The sequence below is a fragment of the Lynx canadensis genome, chromosome A1 (assembly GCF_007474595.2).
Source record: "Lynx canadensis isolate LIC74 chromosome A1, mLynCan4.pri.v2, whole genome shotgun sequence".
Taxonomy (NCBI): domain Eukaryota; kingdom Metazoa; phylum Chordata; class Mammalia; order Carnivora; family Felidae; genus Lynx; species Lynx canadensis.
In genome coordinates, this window is record NC_044303.2 from 70812853 (window position 1) to 70831999 (window position 19147).

Here is a 19147-nt window from a genome sequence, read left to right on the forward strand (position 1 = left end):
TCTTTACCAATTACAGCTTTAGCCTCAGTCTAGTCTGTCATCCTTCTAGATAAGGCTCATTAAGATATCCAGTCTTAAGATTTAGCCTGGCTTCCTGGCAGCATCCGATCCAGAGCAAAGCTCCACTTCTTTAAACATTCCTCCAAATCATCCAACACAAGCTCCAATCCTATAATGAGTCCCTTTCTAATACCTTACTGAGATGTCCCAAGATTTCCCATGATACACATCCTTCCTCCCTGTATTAAATAATAAATGTGACTAGTGGGGCACCTGGGTGGCGCAGTCGGTTAAGCGTCTGACTTCAGCCAGGTCACGATCTTGCGGTCTGTGAGTTCGAGCCCCGCGTCAGGCTCTGGCCCGCTGGCTCAGAGCCTGGAGCCTGTTTCTGATTCTGTGTCTCCCTCTCTCTCTGCCCCTCGCCTGTTCATGCTCTGTCTCTCTCTGTCCCAAAAATAAATAAATGTTGAAAAATAAATAAATAAATAAATAAATAAATAAATAAATAAATAAATAAATAAATGTGACTAGTAATGAACTGAACCACTGGTATGGTCCTGGTGGCCTTTTGATGGAGGGCATTAACTTTAGTGAATCCAGGACAATCTAGCAGCCTGAGACAAGTAACTTGTCAGAACACTAAAAATACACCTATCTCTGGGGTAAATTTACATTAGCCACAGACACAGAAGTGCATGGATAAATAAAAATTATTAATTTATGTAATTCCAGAGGGGACAGAAAAGACAAATATAGAGGCAGAAAGTAGATCTGTGGTTGCCTAGGGCTGTGTGTGGAAAAGGGGATTAAATGTCAAAGGTCATCTTGTTGGGGAGATGGTCTAAATCTGTATTATGGTAATGATGGCATAACTCAGTAAGTTTGCTAAAGATCATTGAATTGTACACTTAAACTGAGTGAATCGCATGGTATGTAAATAATACTTCAATTAAGTTGTTAAAAGAAAACAACAGTAATCCCACAGAAGAACAACTACTTGAATCCAGCAAACATTCTCTCTCCTAAGCAAACTACATGTGGAGCTACGATGTAAGCAGAGAGTTGGTTGGAGGGCATAAATTCAGAGTAAGTAGACTTGGCTATATGATTAGAGTATGTTACTCTGTATCACAGAGACAAACCACTACCCATGTTGCAGAGGTGGAATCTTTGGGCCAGGCCATTATTGTCTTCCCAAAGTTATGCTTGGGTGGTGTTTGCCTCTGTGACTTTCATTCTCCCAGGTTCTGCTGGCTGAATAATCTCTCTTCTAACGTTTCAACTCCTATTTTAGCTTATAAATCAAGTCTTGCCCTGGGAACCATTCTTTCATCTTAAAACTTAAGATCTTTGATACCTTAGCTCTGAACTACTGTCACTTACCTTTATAGCCTGTTGTTCAGGGGCAGTTTTATTTCCAAGTTGCAGTATTTAGCTTGGGGAAGACGACCATGGATGATTCACTTTTTGTCCCTTGGACTATCACAGTTTTATATCAGAAATTGAAGGACAATGAGGTGATTTTTATCTTCTAGAAAATCCTGAATGCACTTACAGGCATACAATTAGCAGAATACAGCTGTCCTTGCTGCAATTTGACATAGCCGTGCAGCCGCCAGATAAAATGCATGCATGTCCCAAGGAATATTTGGGATGTGCATGCACAAAAAAACCCGCAAAAAACAAAAAACTGTTCATCGTTAATCTGAAGCTAAAGTTTAACTAGGCACCCTGTACTTTTATTTGCGAGTAAATACACAGAAGCCGTGGGAAACTCAGAAAACAGGCTGTCTAAATTACTCTAAATTACAGGAGTGGGGGAAAAAAAAAAAAGCCAGATATTAAGAGCCTTAAACGGAAGTCATCAAATCTTGTCTCAGAGGCAAGGAGAAAATCACCCGAAACTGAAGTATCAGTACTTCGAGAAAGGGAGCATCACAGTCAAAGGGAGGACAGAAGGAAAACTTTATTTCTTCCTAGTTTGTAATTGGAATCTCTACTCAGGCTTTCTGCTTGACAAAGCCAACGAAAGCAGAGTCCCCAAAGCAGCGACTCCATTTTGTGGTCCGGACGAGGGGGTGGGGCGACCTGTCTAAGCCACGCCCCGGGTACCGCGCAGACACCGGAGCCAGGTAACCAAGGGAACCCCAGGGAAGGCGTTTCCGGGAGAGGCCGGATCCGGAAGTAAAGTGTCCGCTCGGTCCAGCGGCCGAGCCCCGCCGCCTGACCTTCCACCGGGCGGGGCCGCGAGGGATGACGTGTCTGAACTCTGGAGGCGGAAGCCGGCAGGGGGTCGCCGGGGTAGGAGTTGGTGAGGTGCAGCCAGCTGGCCTTGCGCGTGCGCCGTCCGCGCTCTGGTCAGACAGGTTTGCGACTGGAGTCCGGAGGCCAGTTATTCAGGAAGGCTTCACTTCTCCGGGTTTTTGGTAATGCTGAGTTCCGGGGGTTAAAGAGGCAGCGCGGTTTGGAGGAAAGAAGGTTGGGGACCTCCTTGAACCCCCGGACCACTGCGGCCTCAGCCTCGATTGACTGCAGCCCTCATTCCCCTTTCTTAGCTCTGCAAAAGGTTAAATGCATCTGGAAAATCTGAGGTTTATTTCAGCGCTGAAAGCCTGCGATTCCAAATTCAGATTTAAAATTTCTTTTGTCCGGCCAGTCATGTAGTGTTTTCCACTTACTTGCTCCTTGTCTCCTTTACATGCCACACGCTCTTCTAGGATGTAGAGACAAAGCCCCAACTCCCACGGAATTTACATGTAAATGGGGAGTGAGACAGTAAACATAAACACGTCAATTCCAGACAGTGACAAGAAGCATAGGGTGCTGGGGTTAAGCAGAAGGATTGAGGGATTTAAAATTTTTATAAGATAGCTCTTGACAAGAGTGGAAGCTGAGACCCAAATTGCAGTAAGTAGTCCAGGGGATCTAAGATTTTGGCTTGGACTAGGGTGTGGCTGTGGACATGCAAAGGATTTAGCCTAGTTCAGCGCCTAGCAAGCAGAACTTGGACTGTATGTTGAGAGTGAGGGAATGAGACATTTAGGTTATCTCCCAGGTTTGGTTCCTTGAGCAAGGGGCAGCGGTACCATTTCCTGAGACAGGGAAAACTGAAGAAGAAAGGTGGGGGAGGGGGACGGGCAGTGAGATAGTGACGGTCAAGGAAAAGTAAAAGGTAGTGAATAAGTGTTACTTTCCATTCCCTCTCCTTTCTAAATGGAGAACATCTGTTTCCTCTTACATTGGAAATCTCCGTAATGCCAAGTATAGAATACAATAAACACCATTCCCTAACTCAAAGTAGATGTTCAACAAATTTGTTGATTGATTTGCTGGAGGAAGAGGGTGCAGAGGAAGAATGGCCACTGTTTAGGTCCCTGCTAGCATGGCTTTTGTTATAAAAATGGCTGCCATTTTTCTGTGCCAAGCAGTGTGCTCAACTTTTAACATACATTTTTTTTCACTTAATTTTCAAAAAAACCTTAAGAAGATGGGCATTCTTTTCTCCCTGCTTTCCAGTTCTACTACCTGGGACTTGATTGACTTGCTGAAGGTCACATTAACTAGGAAGTAGTATGCCCGCTGGAGTTCTTAGTGCAAGCTGCCTTTGCAAACAAGAATTTTATCTTTCCTTGTTCTGGTTACTCCACAGTACAGAACAGTGTTTCTTAGCCTTTTTTGTAGAGTCGTAGATCCCTTTGAAAATTTAATGAAGTTGTAAACTTTACAGGGAGGAAACGTGCCAACAGTCACAAGAATTTGAATACAATTGCAAGGGGCTCCACACTTCTGAATTGCCCATGTAGCAAACTTGCCCATTCTTGAGCTGGAGATACTACCGGTTTGGATTCCTTGCTATATAGTCTAAGTTGATGCACTCTTACAAAGTATTTTCTTTTTCTTAATGTTTTATTTTTATTTTTTTTTTTTAAATTTTTTTTTCAACGTTTATTTATTTTTGGGACAGAGAGAGACAGAGCAACAGAACGGGGGAGGGGCAGAGAGAGAGGGAGACACAGAATCGGAAACAGGCTCCAGGCTCTGAGCCATCAGCCCAGAGCCTGATGCGGGGCTCGAACTCACGGACCGCGAGATCGTGACCTGGCTGAAGTCGGACGCTTAACCAACTGCGCCACCCAGGCGCCCCATTAATGTTTTATTTTTGAGAGAGAGCGCAAGCGGGGGGGGGGGGGCAGAGAGAGTGAAGGAAGATTGGAAGCAGGTTCTGCGCGGTCAGCAGGGAGCCTGAGGTGGGGCTCGAACCCACAAACCATAAGATCACCAAAAGCAAGTTGCTCCTTGAAAAATACTCAAGACTGGGGCGCCTGGGTGGCGCAGTCGGTTAAGCGTCCGACTTCAGCCAGGTCACGATCTCGCGGTCCGTGAGTTCGAGCCCCGCGTCAGGCTCTGGCCCGCTGGCTCAGAGCCTGGAGCCTGTTTCCGATTCTGTGTCTCCCACTCTCTCTGCCCCTCCCCCGTTCATGCTCTGTCTCTCTCTGTCCCAAAAATAAATAAACGTTGAAATGTTTAAAAAAAAATACTCAAGAAAACTCACACCCCCAACACACGCAAATGCAGAAGTTCACATACAAACACGGATATCGTGTCAGGTCAATAAGTGACAGAAACTTGCTTTAGGGTGGTCATACCAGATTGCTATTTCACTTTCCTAATTAAACTTTTGCCCCCGCCCCCCGTCTTCCTTTGCAAGGAAATGCCAACACTACCTTCTTCTGTTCGCCTACTCCCATTTTTCTCCCCACCTCATTTCCACTCATCTTTAAAGTGATCTTGTTCATTCTGTGTAATCACTGTCCCACACAAGAATGTCCCATGGCATCCAATACTTGGAACCTGTCCGTGCAAACACCTGAATAACTATTTGAGACTTTCTGGCTAGTTTTTCCCCATTTGTTTCCTTAGCCTGCTCCCAACCAGGTGTCTCCCAAACTTCTTCCCGCCTCCATTAGCAAGTACTTTCTGAAGCACCAAGTCTGTAACAGGAATGCCGCGGGCAGTGTGGTGAGGAAACCTGAAGATACGGGAAATTGAGCTAAGGCAGCTAGCCGGGGCACCAGCCCGACAAGTGGGATGCTCCTGGACACCCCCAAGAGAGCACTAAATCGGAATTTGGGATGGGACCGAGAACGCGGAAGCAAGCAACCACCTACTCGGCCCCCTGAAAACCTGGAAAGTGGATTTCCTCCACGATCCCTCCCGGAAACTCCTCGGGGCGCTTGCGGCCCCTTTCACTGAGCATGTGCACGCGGCGTTGCGCATGCTCTATCGAGCTCCGGTTCGGTTTCTGTTGCGGGACCCGCGGTGTTTCCTAGCGCAACCGGAACTGTCCATCGCGGGCCCGGCCTCCTTCAGCTCCCGCGGTCTTGTAGTCGTCTCCGAGCCTCCGCGTCCCTCCTTCCCTCTTCACCCCCTCAGCTCGGCTGCCCTTTCCCCGAAACAGCCGTCATGAGCGCGAGGCTGCCGGCGTTGTCTCCACCTCGGTGGTCGGGGCTGTTGCTGCTGTCGCTGCTGCTGGGGGCGGCCCCAGGCCCGCGTCCGGGCGCCGCCTTCTACCTGCCCGGCCTGGCGCCCGTCAACTTCTGCGACGAAGAAAAAAGGAGCGACGAGTGCAAGGTGGGTGAGGCCTGGCGGACCTTGAGTGCTCTGACCGAAGGGGAGGTCACCCTTACCCGGGGAGCTGGGTTCCGAGGGAAGGGGGCGTAGCTGGGAGGGGGTCAAGTGTCCCGAGAAGCGCTTGGGGTCGCCCCGGCCCTAGGTCGGGGGTTCTGGAACGGCCTTTTGGGGGATAGATTCTGCGGGACTACGTGGGCCTCAGGCTCGCCTCCCGTCTAGAGAACCAGGTAGCGCGAGCCGCTGTATTCCGTTTGCCTGGAAACGGGGACTATGTATGTATGGCGCTCCCTGTGAGTTGGGTGCTTGCGGGTCAGCAAGCGTTCCACGAATGAGTGTTCGCTCACAGCCCTATGTCCAGGTTTTCCAGTTACTTTTTATTTCATTGCTTCCGGTTTTATTCTACTTTTCTGGAACTCCTGGTTGGTTTTGAGAGCTTGTTTCTTTCTGAGACTTTGATATTTTAACTTCACGCTTCGCAGATGATTCGTTACTTGTGAATTGTAACAACTGCATTAATAAAGAGTTGTGGTAATGGTTGAGACCGATAATTTCTATCTCTTAAGTTAAAAAACATTTTTTAGTATAAAACAATTTGTAAGATCCCACTATTTAGTTTCTCTGAGATTGTTTCAAACACTTCACAGAAGCAGAGGACAGGAGAAACTGGTGTTTTCTTCCTAGGGCAAAATCTTGAAAACTTTGATCTCTTACGACGTTTACTCTAGGTTTTCAGTTTAACCGGTAGTGAAAGAGGCATAAGTAACTTGCTTTTAGATTATTCGGTATAGAGCATGACAGCATATATACATAACACAATTATTTTAAGTTGCTAACACCATTGGGGCATGAGGATCTCTAAAACCATTTATAATTTTAACAATTCAAATAATCATTCAGCAAACTTTTACAGTTTATAAATAGGTTTATTTACTAAGTTTGATTTTATTTTTAAAAGCTGGTGTTTATTTTATTACTACTAGTTTTACTGTAGCTGTGAATTTCAAGCTTATTTTAGGGCATTAAATAAGCTATTAAGTTTTTCATAGCATTTTACAGTTTCAGTTTTAAAATCTTGTGTCTCTAAAAATGTCTAAGGATCTTTGATGTTTATTCAAGTTGACAGTTACCACTTGCATTCTGTAACTTTCATGCCCTGCAGTGCAAGAGGCTTTCACTCTTTGGAGTAATGACTGAAAGAATATATATAGTGCTTACAAGTGGAAAAGAGAACTAGTCTTGAAAGCACACTGGTTTTTCCATTAAATATTTTAGTAACCAACCTTTAAAACCTAGTGTTTGGTCTTTAAATTTAAATTTAACAGCAATCCTATATTGTATTCCTAGTGCCTTAGAGACAAAAAATGTATCCCTGTCTTCTAGGGACCTCAAAGTAAAGGGCATAAGCTTATGAACAGATTATTGAAATCTGATATGTTACAAAAGATGTATGTCCAAAGTGCTTTAAAACACAAATGACGAAACATCTGTGGATTGGAGTCTTTAGGGAGGAAGTGACATTTGAGATGGACTTCAGAAAATGAATATGACTGAAATTTACAGTTGGTTTGCCACTTAGATTTTTGTTTTCTCAATAGGACCTTCTTAGGTCCTACTTTTAGGACCTTAGTACTTAAAAGTAGCTACTTTTAAGTTAACTTTTGATTAATTTCAGGGAGTCCTTTGGGATTTTTAATTTTCAAAGCTACAGGGATAAAACAAGTCAAAACAAAAATTTTTTTTTTTTTTTTCTGAAGCGTTTGGATTTCGTCTTTGTTGCCAGCTGCTCTCACATCTTGGTCAAAGGAAACTATTCTTAGGAGAGCAGAAAGATGTACCTTTTGCACTTTTTTTCCTACAATTTGACGAACTGGGATGGAGAATTTGAAGTAAACTTCAGTATATCTTCTTGTTGCCTCTCAAAGGAGAAAAACAGTAAATAATTCAAATTTTCATTACTTCATTCAGGGTATTTACAGTTTTTTTCTCATCTAGTCCATATTTAAAGAGGACAGTCACGTATATACTGCTGAGAAAAGCTGAAGGGAATTTTGGGGGGTGTGGGGGGAGAGTGCAAGCGGGGAAGGAGCAGAGAGAGGGGACAGAGATCCAAAGTGGGCTCTGTGCTGACAGGCTGACAGCAGTGAGCCTGATGTGGGGCTCGAACTCATGAGCCGGGAGATCATGACCTGAGCTGAAGTTGGATGCTCAACCCACTGAGCCACCCAGGTGCCCTGGGAATTATTTTTAAAATAAATAATGAAAAGTAAAATGTTGTGGATGGGAAAAATTATTTTCAGAAGATGCTGTTAGAATAGGGAATCAGGAGTTAGATGAATTGGGTAGGACACTGATACTGTTCCTATCATTTTTTTCCATCTGTAGAATAGGTATAATCTTATTTGATTATTATATATTTCCCTTGAAAAGTATTTTGCATTTGTTTGAGAAAACACATATTTATTAGTTGTGATATTATAAAATGTTTATAAATATAGAGATGAAACAAGTATATCTTTAGCATATGTAATTTTTGTAGTGTAGTCGTATTTACAGTGTCCTCCATTCAGCTCACTATGTACATTATTGAGAGACATTCAAAAGAACCCTGAGGATTTGGTCATTTTCTTCTCCCAAAATTATTTTATATTCAATTTACTGACAGAAATAGGAGTCCAGTGAACATAAAATTCTATTTATGATGCTCTAACTTCTGATTTATGATCTTTATAAGCCATCGTAAATACTGTGACTGTGTTCTGGTGGGTTCCTTTTTTTTTTTTTTTTTAACTTACTATGATTATACGTATGTACATTTGAATATCAACATAGTACACATTCTTACTGGTTTTTATTGACCATATAGTATTTTGTTCTATTACTGTGCTGTGGTTTGTATAACCATTTCTTGCCTGTAGGGCATTGAGATTGGTCCCAATTTTTTTCCTTATAAATAACTTTGCTAGAGTATATTTAGCAGGAATTACTTGCATATTCCCAAAAATAAAATTACTAGGTCAAAGGCAAGAAGCAATTTTATAGCTCTATTTAATATTGCCAGATTTCTTTCAAAAAAGATAGGTTTGATTTATATGCCTTTAGCTAAATGATTCCCTGGATCTCCACAATATTTTATCATTTTTATTTATCATTTTATTAACTATATGATGGTACTGAAAGCATTTTTTTAAGTATTTATTAGAGAGAGAGAGAGCACAAGCAGTGTAGGGGCAGAGGGAGAGAGAATCCCAGGGAGGCTCCGTGTTGTCACCTCACAGCCTGACTTTGGGGCTTGATCCCACAAACCCTGAGATCATGACCTGGGCTGAGTTTGAGTCGGATTCTCAACTGACTTAGCCACCCAGGCACCCTGGTACTGGAAACATTTTTATTTTTTAATTTTTTTAATTTTTTAACATTTATTTTTGAGAGAGAGAGAGAGAGACAGAGACAGTGTGAGAGGGGGAGGGGCAGAGAGAGAGAGGAGACACAGAATCTGAAGCAGCTCCAGGTTCTGAGCTGTCAGCACAGAGCCCGACGTGGGGCTCAAACCCACGAACTGTGAGATCATAACCTGAGCCGAAGTCGGAAGCTCAACTGACTGAGCCACCCAGGCGCTCTGGTACCAAAAACATTTTTTTTTGTAAATTGTTTTTAACGTTTACTTATTTTTGAGAGAGAGAGAGAGAGACAGAGACAGACAGAGACAGACAGAGACAGACAGAGACAGACAGAGCACAAGCAGGGGAGAGGCAGAGAGGGAGGGAGACACAGAATCCAAAGCAGGCTCCAGGCTCTGAGCTGTCAGCATGGAGCCTGAAGCAGAGCTCAAACCCACAAACTGTGAGATCATGACCTGAACTGAACGCTTGGCTGACCAAGCCATACAAGCACCCCCCGAAAACATTTTTAATGCTGTATTGCTTTCATTGCTATTAAGTTTTCTCTCTCTTTTTTCTTTTGTCTTTTGTTGTTAGCTTTTGAAACCATAGTAATAAAGGCTTAAACTGTGGTAATCCTGTCCTCTGGAATCCATTTTACTTTCTTAAAATCAAAGGACACTGTATTGACTACCATAAATAGAATAAAGCCCTGACCAGAAATTAATAGATCTGCACAGAGTAAAATGTGCAGTTCTAATCTACTTTGCAAAAGTTTGGATCATCTCTGTTAGCTGCTGCATCCTATTTAGCTTTAGATTGAGTCTTCAGTGTGCTGAGCGGCTCTCTGATGGCTAATAGCTGATTAGTGAGCAGTTCACGCTGCATTTAACTTCCAATTAATTGTTGGCTTGTCAACATGAAATCAGATGGAATAACTAAACTCTCCAAAACATCTGCCACTTTTTTACTGTTTATGGATTGTGTTCTTAGATGAAAGATTAAGATTTTCTTTCCTGTCCGGTAAGGAAAAATCACCAAATATACCCCATGGTATATATAAAAAAAAAAAAAAGAATGTTCAAGTTAATTAGTTTAACAACTTTTTGATAAAAATGAAACAATAAGAATCATAAGTTCTTTAAATTGAAGTATAGTTGACACACAATGTTAACATTAGTTTCAGGTGTGCAACAAAGTAATTAGACAAGTCTACAACTCTTACCATACAGCACTATTACAATACCACTGACTGTGTTCCCTATGGTGTACCTTTCATCCCTGTGACGTACTCATTCCATCTCATGCCATAACTGGAAGCTTGCACCTGCAACTCCATCCATTTTGCCTAACACTACATCCCCTTCCCCTCTGGCAACCACCAGTTTGTTCTTTGTATTTATGGATCTGCTTCTGCTTCTTTTTTGTTGTTTATTCCTTTATTTTTCAGGTTCCATATGTGAGTAAAATCATCAGTATTTGTCTTTCTTTATCTGACTTATTTCACTTAGTTATAATACCCTCTAAGTTCGTCCATGTTATTTTTTAAAAAAAAATTTTTTTTTTCAACGTTTATTTATTTTTGGGACAGAGAGAGACAGAGCATGAACGGGGGAGGGGCAGAGAGAGAGGGAGACACAGAGTCGGAAACAGGCTCCAGGCTCTGAGCCATCAGCCCAGAGCCCGACGCGGGGCTCGAACTCACGGACCGCGAGATCGTGACCTGGCTGAAGTCGGACGCTTAACCGACTGCGCCACCCAGGCGCCCCAGTTCGTCCATGTTATTGCAGATGGCAAGATCTCATTCTTTTTTATGGCTAAGTAATATTCTGTGTGTGTGTGTGTGTGTGTGTGTGTGTACACCGTATTTTCTTTATCCATTCATGTATAGATGGGGACTTAGGTTGCTTCCATATCTTGGCTATTGTAAATAATGCTACAGTAACCATCGGGTGCATATATATTTTCAAATTAATGTTTTTGGTTGTTGTTTTTGTTTTTGTTTTTAAGGTAAATGCCCAGTAGTGGAATTACTGGATTGTATGGTATTTCTATTTTTAATTTTTTGAGGAACCTCCATCCTGTTTTCCACACTTCCACTGTTCCATCAACAGTGCACAAGTGTTCCTTTTCCTCCACATCCTTGCCATCGTTTGTTGTTTCTTGTCTTTTTGATTTTAGCCATTCTGACAAGTGTGAGGTGATATCTCATTGTGGTTTTGATTTCATTTCCCTGATGAGTGATGTTGAGCATCTTTTCATGTGTCGGTTGGCCATCTGCTTTTTTAATGTTTGTTTATTTTTGAAGGAGAGTGAGAGTAGAGAGAGTGGGACACACAGAATCCAAAGCAGGCTCCAGGCTTTGAACTGTCAGCACAGAGCCCAACGTGGGGCTTGAGATCATGACCTGAGCCAAGGTCAAACACTCCTGAGCCACCCAAGCGCCCCAAGTTCTTTATATATTTTAGACAATAACTTCTTATCGTATATATCTTCTCACATTCAGTAGGTTGTCTTTTCATTTTGTTGGTTTGCTTTCTTTCCATTTTGTTGGTTTTCCATTTCCAAAGCAAAAGCTTTATATTTTGATGTAGTAGTCCCAATAGTTTATTTTTGCTTTTTTTCCCCTTCCCTGAGGAAATATATCCACAAATATGTTGCTAAGACTGATGTCAAAGAGATTGCTGCCTGTGTTTTCTTCTGGGAGTTTTATGGTTTTAGGTTTTACATTTAGGTCTTTATTTTGAGTTTCTTTTTGTGTATGGCATAAGAGTGGTTCAGTTTTCCAAGCACCATTTATTGAAGAGACTGTCTTTTCCCCATTGTAAATTCTTGCCTCCTTTGTTATAAATGAATTAGCCATATAAGCATGGCCTTGTTTCTGGGCACTCTTTCCTGTTTTATTGATCTGTGTGTCTGTTTTTGTGTCAGGATCATACTGTTTTGATTACTGTGGCTTCATAGTATATCTTGAAATCTGGGATTGTAATGCTTTCAGCTCTGTACTTTCTCCAGATTGCTTTGGCTATTCAGAGACTTTGGTGGTTCCGTACAAATTTTAGGTTGAATTGTTCTGGTTCTGTGAAAAATACTATTGGTATTTTGATAGGAATTACGTTGTATCTGTAGATTGTCTTAAGTAGCATGGACATTTTTTTTTAATGTTTATTTTTGAGAGAGTGCAAGCGGGGGAGGGGCAGAGAAAGAAGGACAGAGGATCCAAAGTGGGCTCTGCATGGAGCCCCGTGTGGGGCTTGAACTCACAAACCATGAGATCATGACTTGAGCTGAAATCGGACGCTCAACCGACTGGGCCACCTAGGTGCCCTGAGGTAGTATGGACATGTTAACAATATTCTTCCTGTCCATGAGCATAATGTATCTTTCCATTTGTTTGTGTCATCTTTAGTTTCTTTCAGCAGTGTTGTATGGTTTTCAGAGAACAGGTCTTTTACCTACTTGGTTAAGTTTATTTCTAGATACTTTATTCTTTTGAGTGTAATTGTAAATGTCATTGTTTTCTTAATTTCCCTTTCTGCTACTTTGTTATTAGTGAATAGGAACACAACAGGTTTCTGTATATTATTTTGTGTCCTGCAAATTTGCTGAGTTCATTTATTACTTCTAATAGTTTTTTGGTAGAGTCCTTAAGGTTTTATGCACATTATCATGCTATCTGTCATAGTGAAGTTTTACCAGAATCGTACTTTTTTTCTTTTTTTCAGAATAGGACTTTTTAAAATGTTTATTTACTTTTGAGAGGGACAGATTGTGAATGCGTGAGGGGCAGAGAGAGGGAGACACAGAGTCCAAAACAAGCTCCAGGCTCTGAGCTGTCAGCACAGAACTACATGTGGGGCTCAAACTCACCACGAGATCATGACTTGAGCTGAAGTCAGACTCCTAACTAACTGAGCCACCCAGGTGTCTCCAGAATCATACTTTTAAACATCCTTTCTTGGTAGTTATTTTTAGAAACGTTTAATAAATTGTTATTTTGGGAGTAGTTGCCTATAAATATGGAATAAGTAAAATTTAAGAGAATAGTTCTAACTATTGCTTTGAACAGATAGAATGTATAATTACTTGTTTTAATTTGACCATAGATATAGTTTGAAGATTTTGAAATGTCTAAAAAATATATGATTACACATGAACTTACTGATATAATTGATATGTATTTACTTCTTGGTATTTAGTTTCATGTTATCAGAGTTTTCTTTGGAATAAGAGATTGACTCTTAGCTTCTAGAAACTAATCAGTGTATGTGGGTTACTGATAATGTTTCATATATGAAATTTGGCATTGGGATGACTTTGACTATGATAAATTCATGTTCTAACAACTGTTTTTCCTTTCTGTGAAAAAGTACATGGAGCTTAGTTAGAAAGTTTGCTTTCAGAAATGAAATTTTTGAGTAAAATTATTTTAAAACCGTGATTGTTCTGGGGCGGTTGGGTCACTCAGTCGATGAAGCATCTGACTCTTGATTTTGGCTCAATTGTGATCTCCCACTTCATGAGTGTGAACTCCCTATCAGACTCTCCACTGACAGTGCAGAGCCTGCTTGGGATTCTGTCACCCTGCTTCTCTCTTTGCGCCTCCCCTGCTTGTGCTCTCTCGCTCTCTCTCTCTCAAAATAAATAAGCTTAAAAAAAAAAAAAAACAACTGTGGTTATTCATTATAGTGGATTTGGGAGCTAGGAATGGGAAAGCAAGCAAGGTCAATATGGATAAAGTACTGCCCTGCTGTTGGCTCTCCACAAAGGGAAGCCCTTCCAAAGGTATATATTTGAACATGTGAAACAAAGCCACAGACGTGGGCTTTATACCCCACACCCTCAACGTACTCACAGAGACACACATAAGTTCTAGAGACTGATCTGTACTCTGTGGGTCTTAGAGCCCAATTCTTTAAGCTCCTACTTCCTATCCTTCCTTTTTTTTTTTTTTTTTTTTTTTTTTTTTTTTTATCAGTGTCCTTTTAGAAAGTGTTAGAGGGGCACCTGGGTGGCTCAGTCGGTTAAGCGGCTGACTTCAGATCAGGTCATGATCTCGCGGTCCGTGAGTTCGAGCCCCGTGTCGGGCTCTGTGCTGACAGCTCAGAGCCTGGAGCCTGTTTCAGACTCTGTGTCTCCCTCTCTCTCTGACCCTCCCCCGTCTGTCTCTCTCTGTCTCAGAAATAAATAAATGTTTAAAAAAAAATTTTTTTTTAAGTGTTAGAGTTAATTGTAGCTACTTTAAATGTGCTCTACAAAGTTTTTCTTTGTTACCATTAAAATTAAGTATTGATGAAAGCCTTTGGAGGAATCTTTTTTTTTTTTTTTTTTTTTTTTCAACGTTTATTTATTTTTGGGACAGAGAGAGACAGAGCATGAATGGGGGAGGGGCAGAGAGAGAGGGAGACACAGAATCGGAAACAGGCTCCAGGCTCTGAGCCATCAGCCCAGAGCCCGACGCGGGGCTCGAACTCACGGACCGCGAGATCGTGACCTGGCTGAAGTCGGACGCTTAACCAACTGCGCCACCCAGGCACCCCTGGAGGAATCTTTTGAAATATTTTTTCTTTGCTCTTTTTTTTTTTTTAATTTTTTTTTTTAACGTTTATTTATTTTTTTGAGACAGAGAGAGACAGAGCATGAATGGGGGAGGGTCAGAGAGAGAGGGAGACACAGAATCCGAAACAGGCTCCAGGCTCTGAGCTGTCAGCACAGAGCCCGACGCGGGGCTCGAACTCACGGACCGCACGGACCGCGAGATCATGACCTGAGCCGAAGTCGGACGCTTAACCGACTGAGCCACCCAGGCGCCCCGTCTTTGCTCTTATTCTCAACTTTCAAACCTATTTATTGCCCTATGCTAATCACAACAATAAAGACTACAATTTGTGTACTTTGTGTCTTAGTTAATCCTCTCAACAACCCTGTGATTTGTAAATGGGAAAACTGAAGCTGGATAAGATGTAGCAACACTCTCAAGTGTGTATACCTAGCAAGTGGTGAAGCGAAGATGCGCCCCCTAGAGTGTGATTTTGACGTTTGGGCGCTGCTGTATGTTCCACACTGAGTACTCCCTACCTCTTCTGCCTTACTCTGGAGCTCCCTGGCTTCCACAATTGATGCAATTTTAACCTATGTAATTTTTGAGTCATCAGATTTTGTATTTATTCCTTTCTTTGATACAATCTAAAATTGAAATTTTGTTTTTCAGTGAGATAGAGATAAAAGAAGAACCTTAGTATCTTAGGAAATCAGCTTCAAGGCATTGCTAGTTAGATAACTCAAAGTTCATGAGCATCCATTTATGAGTTCCACCATTTCCATTGGGATTGTTTTATCACGTCTGAGTTAAGATTTCCCTTTGGAAATTTTCCCACTGTGGACCTCTCCAATATTAAGCAGTTGAAATGTCCATAATTTTCCTTTTCTGTGGCTATGCCCTGATATCTCAAACCCTTTTATGATTAGTCAGTTGCTTTGAGTCTTATTCAAAGTCACATTTCTTCTCTGAATGTTTCTTTCTACCTTGAAAACCAGTCATAGGTGTGGGTTAGGATAGATGTGACAGCAAGGAAGGTGAAATAAAGCAAAACAAGGGAACAAGAAAGTGAGAAAAATGCAGTTCTGTGGCATGGCACACATGGCTTAAAGCAATAAAACGAAGTATAGTTGTGACCAAAGCTGGGATCACATGTAGAATGGGCAGATTAGGACCAGAAATAAAATTGTACATTTGGGGTGGGAAAAGATTTAGAAGGGAGACCATAGCACTCTAAATTAAATGAACTATTTCCATAAAAAATTTCTTAGGGTGGGGTTGCTTTAGGATTTATATGTAACTTCCTTGTACATTTATATGTACATATTTATATGTAAAGTGTTTAATGTTGTCACAGCTTTTCATATTTATAATAACTCTGTTGGGACATTTTGAAAGTGGGAATGTGAAGTAACCTTTAAAGCCTTTCAGTGATATTTTGGAGTTGGCTGTGTCCATTTAAGGCAGATTTCCAGGAGATGCACTTAATTAACTTTTGGATGGGAAATAAAGATGTTTAGAGTGGAAAGTGACCATAAAATTAATTAAATATTGTCATTTTATAGCACATTGCTGTTTTAATGATAAAAAAACTAAATCCCTTGGAGATTCAGTAACTACCCAAGAATTTATAAATAACATTGTCACTTTTTTCTTTTACTTTCTTGAATGTATGTCTTATCTCTCCATCTGGATTAGAAATTCTTTGAAGACAAGTGTTCTGTCTTTTGTATTATTTCACTCACAATGTCTAGTATTATGGGCATTAAATAAATGTGTTGAATGAATGACTTTCTCGTGGTTGTTCAGGATTTTTTGTTCTTGTACATTTCAAATTCTGTTTCCTCCTATTTTTTTTTTAATTTTTTTTTTCAACGTTTATTTATTTTTGGGACAGAGAGAGACAGAGCATGAATGGGCGAGGGGCAGAGAGAGAGGGAGACACAGAATCGGAAACAGGCTCCAGGCTCCGAGCCATCAGCCCAGAGCCCGACGCGGGGCTCGAACTCACGGACCACGAGATCGTGACCTGGCTGAAGTCGGATGCTTAACCGACTGCGCCAGCCAGGCGCCCCATGTTTCCTCCTATTTAATACTTATTTTGAAGTCATCTTTTCTTCTCTAGAACAGCTTTCCACACTAAATTTTAATGTTTCATCTTTATTTCTTACTGCTTTGATTTGGCTTCTGTCACTGAAGTCTACTTTCAACTTTTACCTTTTTCCAACTTTTAATTGTGACACTTTTCAAAATTTAAAAAAGTTGACGGAATAGTATAAAGATCACCTGTATATCCATCTAGACCTCTGGAGCCAACAGTTGTTTATATTTTTCCTATTTGTTTTATCTGTGTATTTATATTTTTTAGGGATAAACGTCATGATGTTTATAGCATACTTTTGCCTTTTGTGAAACCACATAAACTCACTTTTTCTTTACAATTTTTAACATTTTCTCTATGCCATATTACAAGGATTTCATTCTTAAGATATTTTTTAAATATTCATTTACTTGGAGCAAGAGGTGGGGGGAGGGGATTGGAGGGACAGAGAGAGAGGGAAGAGAGAATCCCAAGCAGGCTTCGTGCTGTCTGTGCAGAGCCCGAAGTGGGGCTTGATCTCACAACTGTGAGATCATGACCTGAGCCAAAATTGAGAGTTGGACACCAACCTAGGTGCCCCCTTAAAATATTTTTGAAATTTTGTGTTTGAATTTTTGTGTAAGAATTGATACTTAAGATAGAGATTTCTAAATGTAGCATATTTACAAATACGTTGTAAATTGCTCTTTTAATTTTGAAGAGAGGATGCAAGTGAGTGAGGGGCAGAGAGAGAGGGAGAGAGAATTCCATGAGGGGCAGAGAGAGAGAGAGGGAGAGAGAGAGAAGCGGGTCTCACCCAAAGCACGGCTCGAACTCACCTGAAGCAGGGATGGAACTCACGGACCTTGAGATCATGACCTGAGCCAAAGTTGGGATGCTTAACCAACTGAGCCACCCAGGCGCTCAGCTCTATTCCTTGTTAAAGATATCATTAATTGTAATTTACATTTCTTAGCATGTTGTGAGACAATAATTCTCAAATTTTCAGATTCTTACAATTTAAAGGAAGAATGAAAGTGCCACAGAAATAGCCAAGATGAACTGAATATACAAGGTGTGGTTTTTTTTTTTATGTTTAATAGCAGCTTTTATTATTATTTTTTTTATATATATGAAATTTATTGACAAATTGGTTTCCATACAACACCCAGTGCTCATCCCAAAAGGTGCCCTCCTCAATACCCATCACCCACCCTCCCCTCCCTCCCACCCCCCATCAACCCTCAGTTTGTTCTCAGTTTTTAAGAGTCTCTTATACTTTGGCTCTCTCCCACTCTAACCTCTTTTTTTTTTTTTTTTTCCTTCCCCTCCCCCATGGGTTCCTGTTAAGTTTGTCAGGATCCACATAAGAGTGAAACCATGTGGTATCTGTCTTTCTCTGTATGGCTTATTTCACTTAGCATCACACTCTCCAGTTCCATCCACGTTGCTACAAAAGGCCATATTTCATTTTTTCTCATTGCCACATAGTACTCCATTGTGTATATATACCACAATTTCTTTATCCATTCATCAGTTGATGGACATTTAGGCTCTTTCCATAATTTGGCTATTGTTGAGAGTGCTGCTATGAACATTGGGGTACAAGTGCCCCTATGCATCAGTACTCCTGTATCCCTTGGATAAATTCCTAGCAGTGCTATTGCTGGGTCATAGGGTAGGTCTATTTTTAATTTTCTGAGGAACCTCCACACTGCTTTCCAGAGCGGCTGCACCAATTTGCATTCCCACCAACAGTGCAAGAGGGTTCCCGTTTCTCCACATCCTCTCCAGCATCTATAGTCTCCTGATTGGTTCATTTTGGCCACTCTGACTGGCGTGAGGTGATACCTGAGTGTGGTTTTGATTTGTATTTCCCTGATAAGGAGCGACGCTGAACATCTTTTCATGTGCCTGTTGGCCATCTGGATGTCTTCTTTAGAGAAGTGTCTATTCATGTTTTCTGCCCATTTCTTCACTGGGTTATTTGTTTTTCGGGTGTGGAGTTTGGTGAGCTCTTTATAGATTTTAGATACTAGCCCTTTGTCCGATATGTCATTTGCAAATATCTTTTCCCATTCCATTGGTTGCCTTTTAGTTTTGTTGGTTGTTTCCTTTGCTGTGCAGAAGCTTTTTATCTTCATAAGGTCCCAGTAATTCACTTTTGCTTTTAATTCCCTTGCCTTTGGGGATGTGTCGAGTAAGAGATTGCTACGGCTGAGGTCAGAGAGGTCTTTTCCTGCTTTCTCCTCTAAGGTTTTGATGGTTTCCTGTCTCACATTTAGGTCCTTTATCCATTTTGAGTTTATTTTTGTAAATGGTGTGAGAAAGTGGTCTAGTTTCAACCTTCTGCATGTTGCTGTCCAGTTCTCCCAGCACCATTTGTTAAAGAGGCTGTCTTTTTTCCATTGGATGTTCTTTCCTGCTTTGTCAAAGATGAGTTGGCCGTACGTTTGTGGGTCTAGTTCTGGGGTTTCTATTCTATTCCATTGGTCTGTGTGTCTGTTTTTGTGCCATACA

The 19147-nt window shown here is 41.3% G+C and overlaps 1 protein-coding gene across 1 annotated transcript in view; it reads left to right on the forward strand.

Moving 5' to 3' along the window:
• Positions 1-5274: 5274 nt before the first annotated feature.
• Positions 5275-19147, forward strand: part of TM9SF2 (transmembrane 9 superfamily member 2) — a 67809-nt gene continuing 53936 nt past the window's right edge. The window contains 1 exon segment of the mRNA XM_030313387.1: positions 5275-5631. Within this exon segment, the coding sequence (XP_030169247.1) occupies positions 5464-5631 (168 nt within the window). The 5' untranslated portion in view covers positions 5275-5463.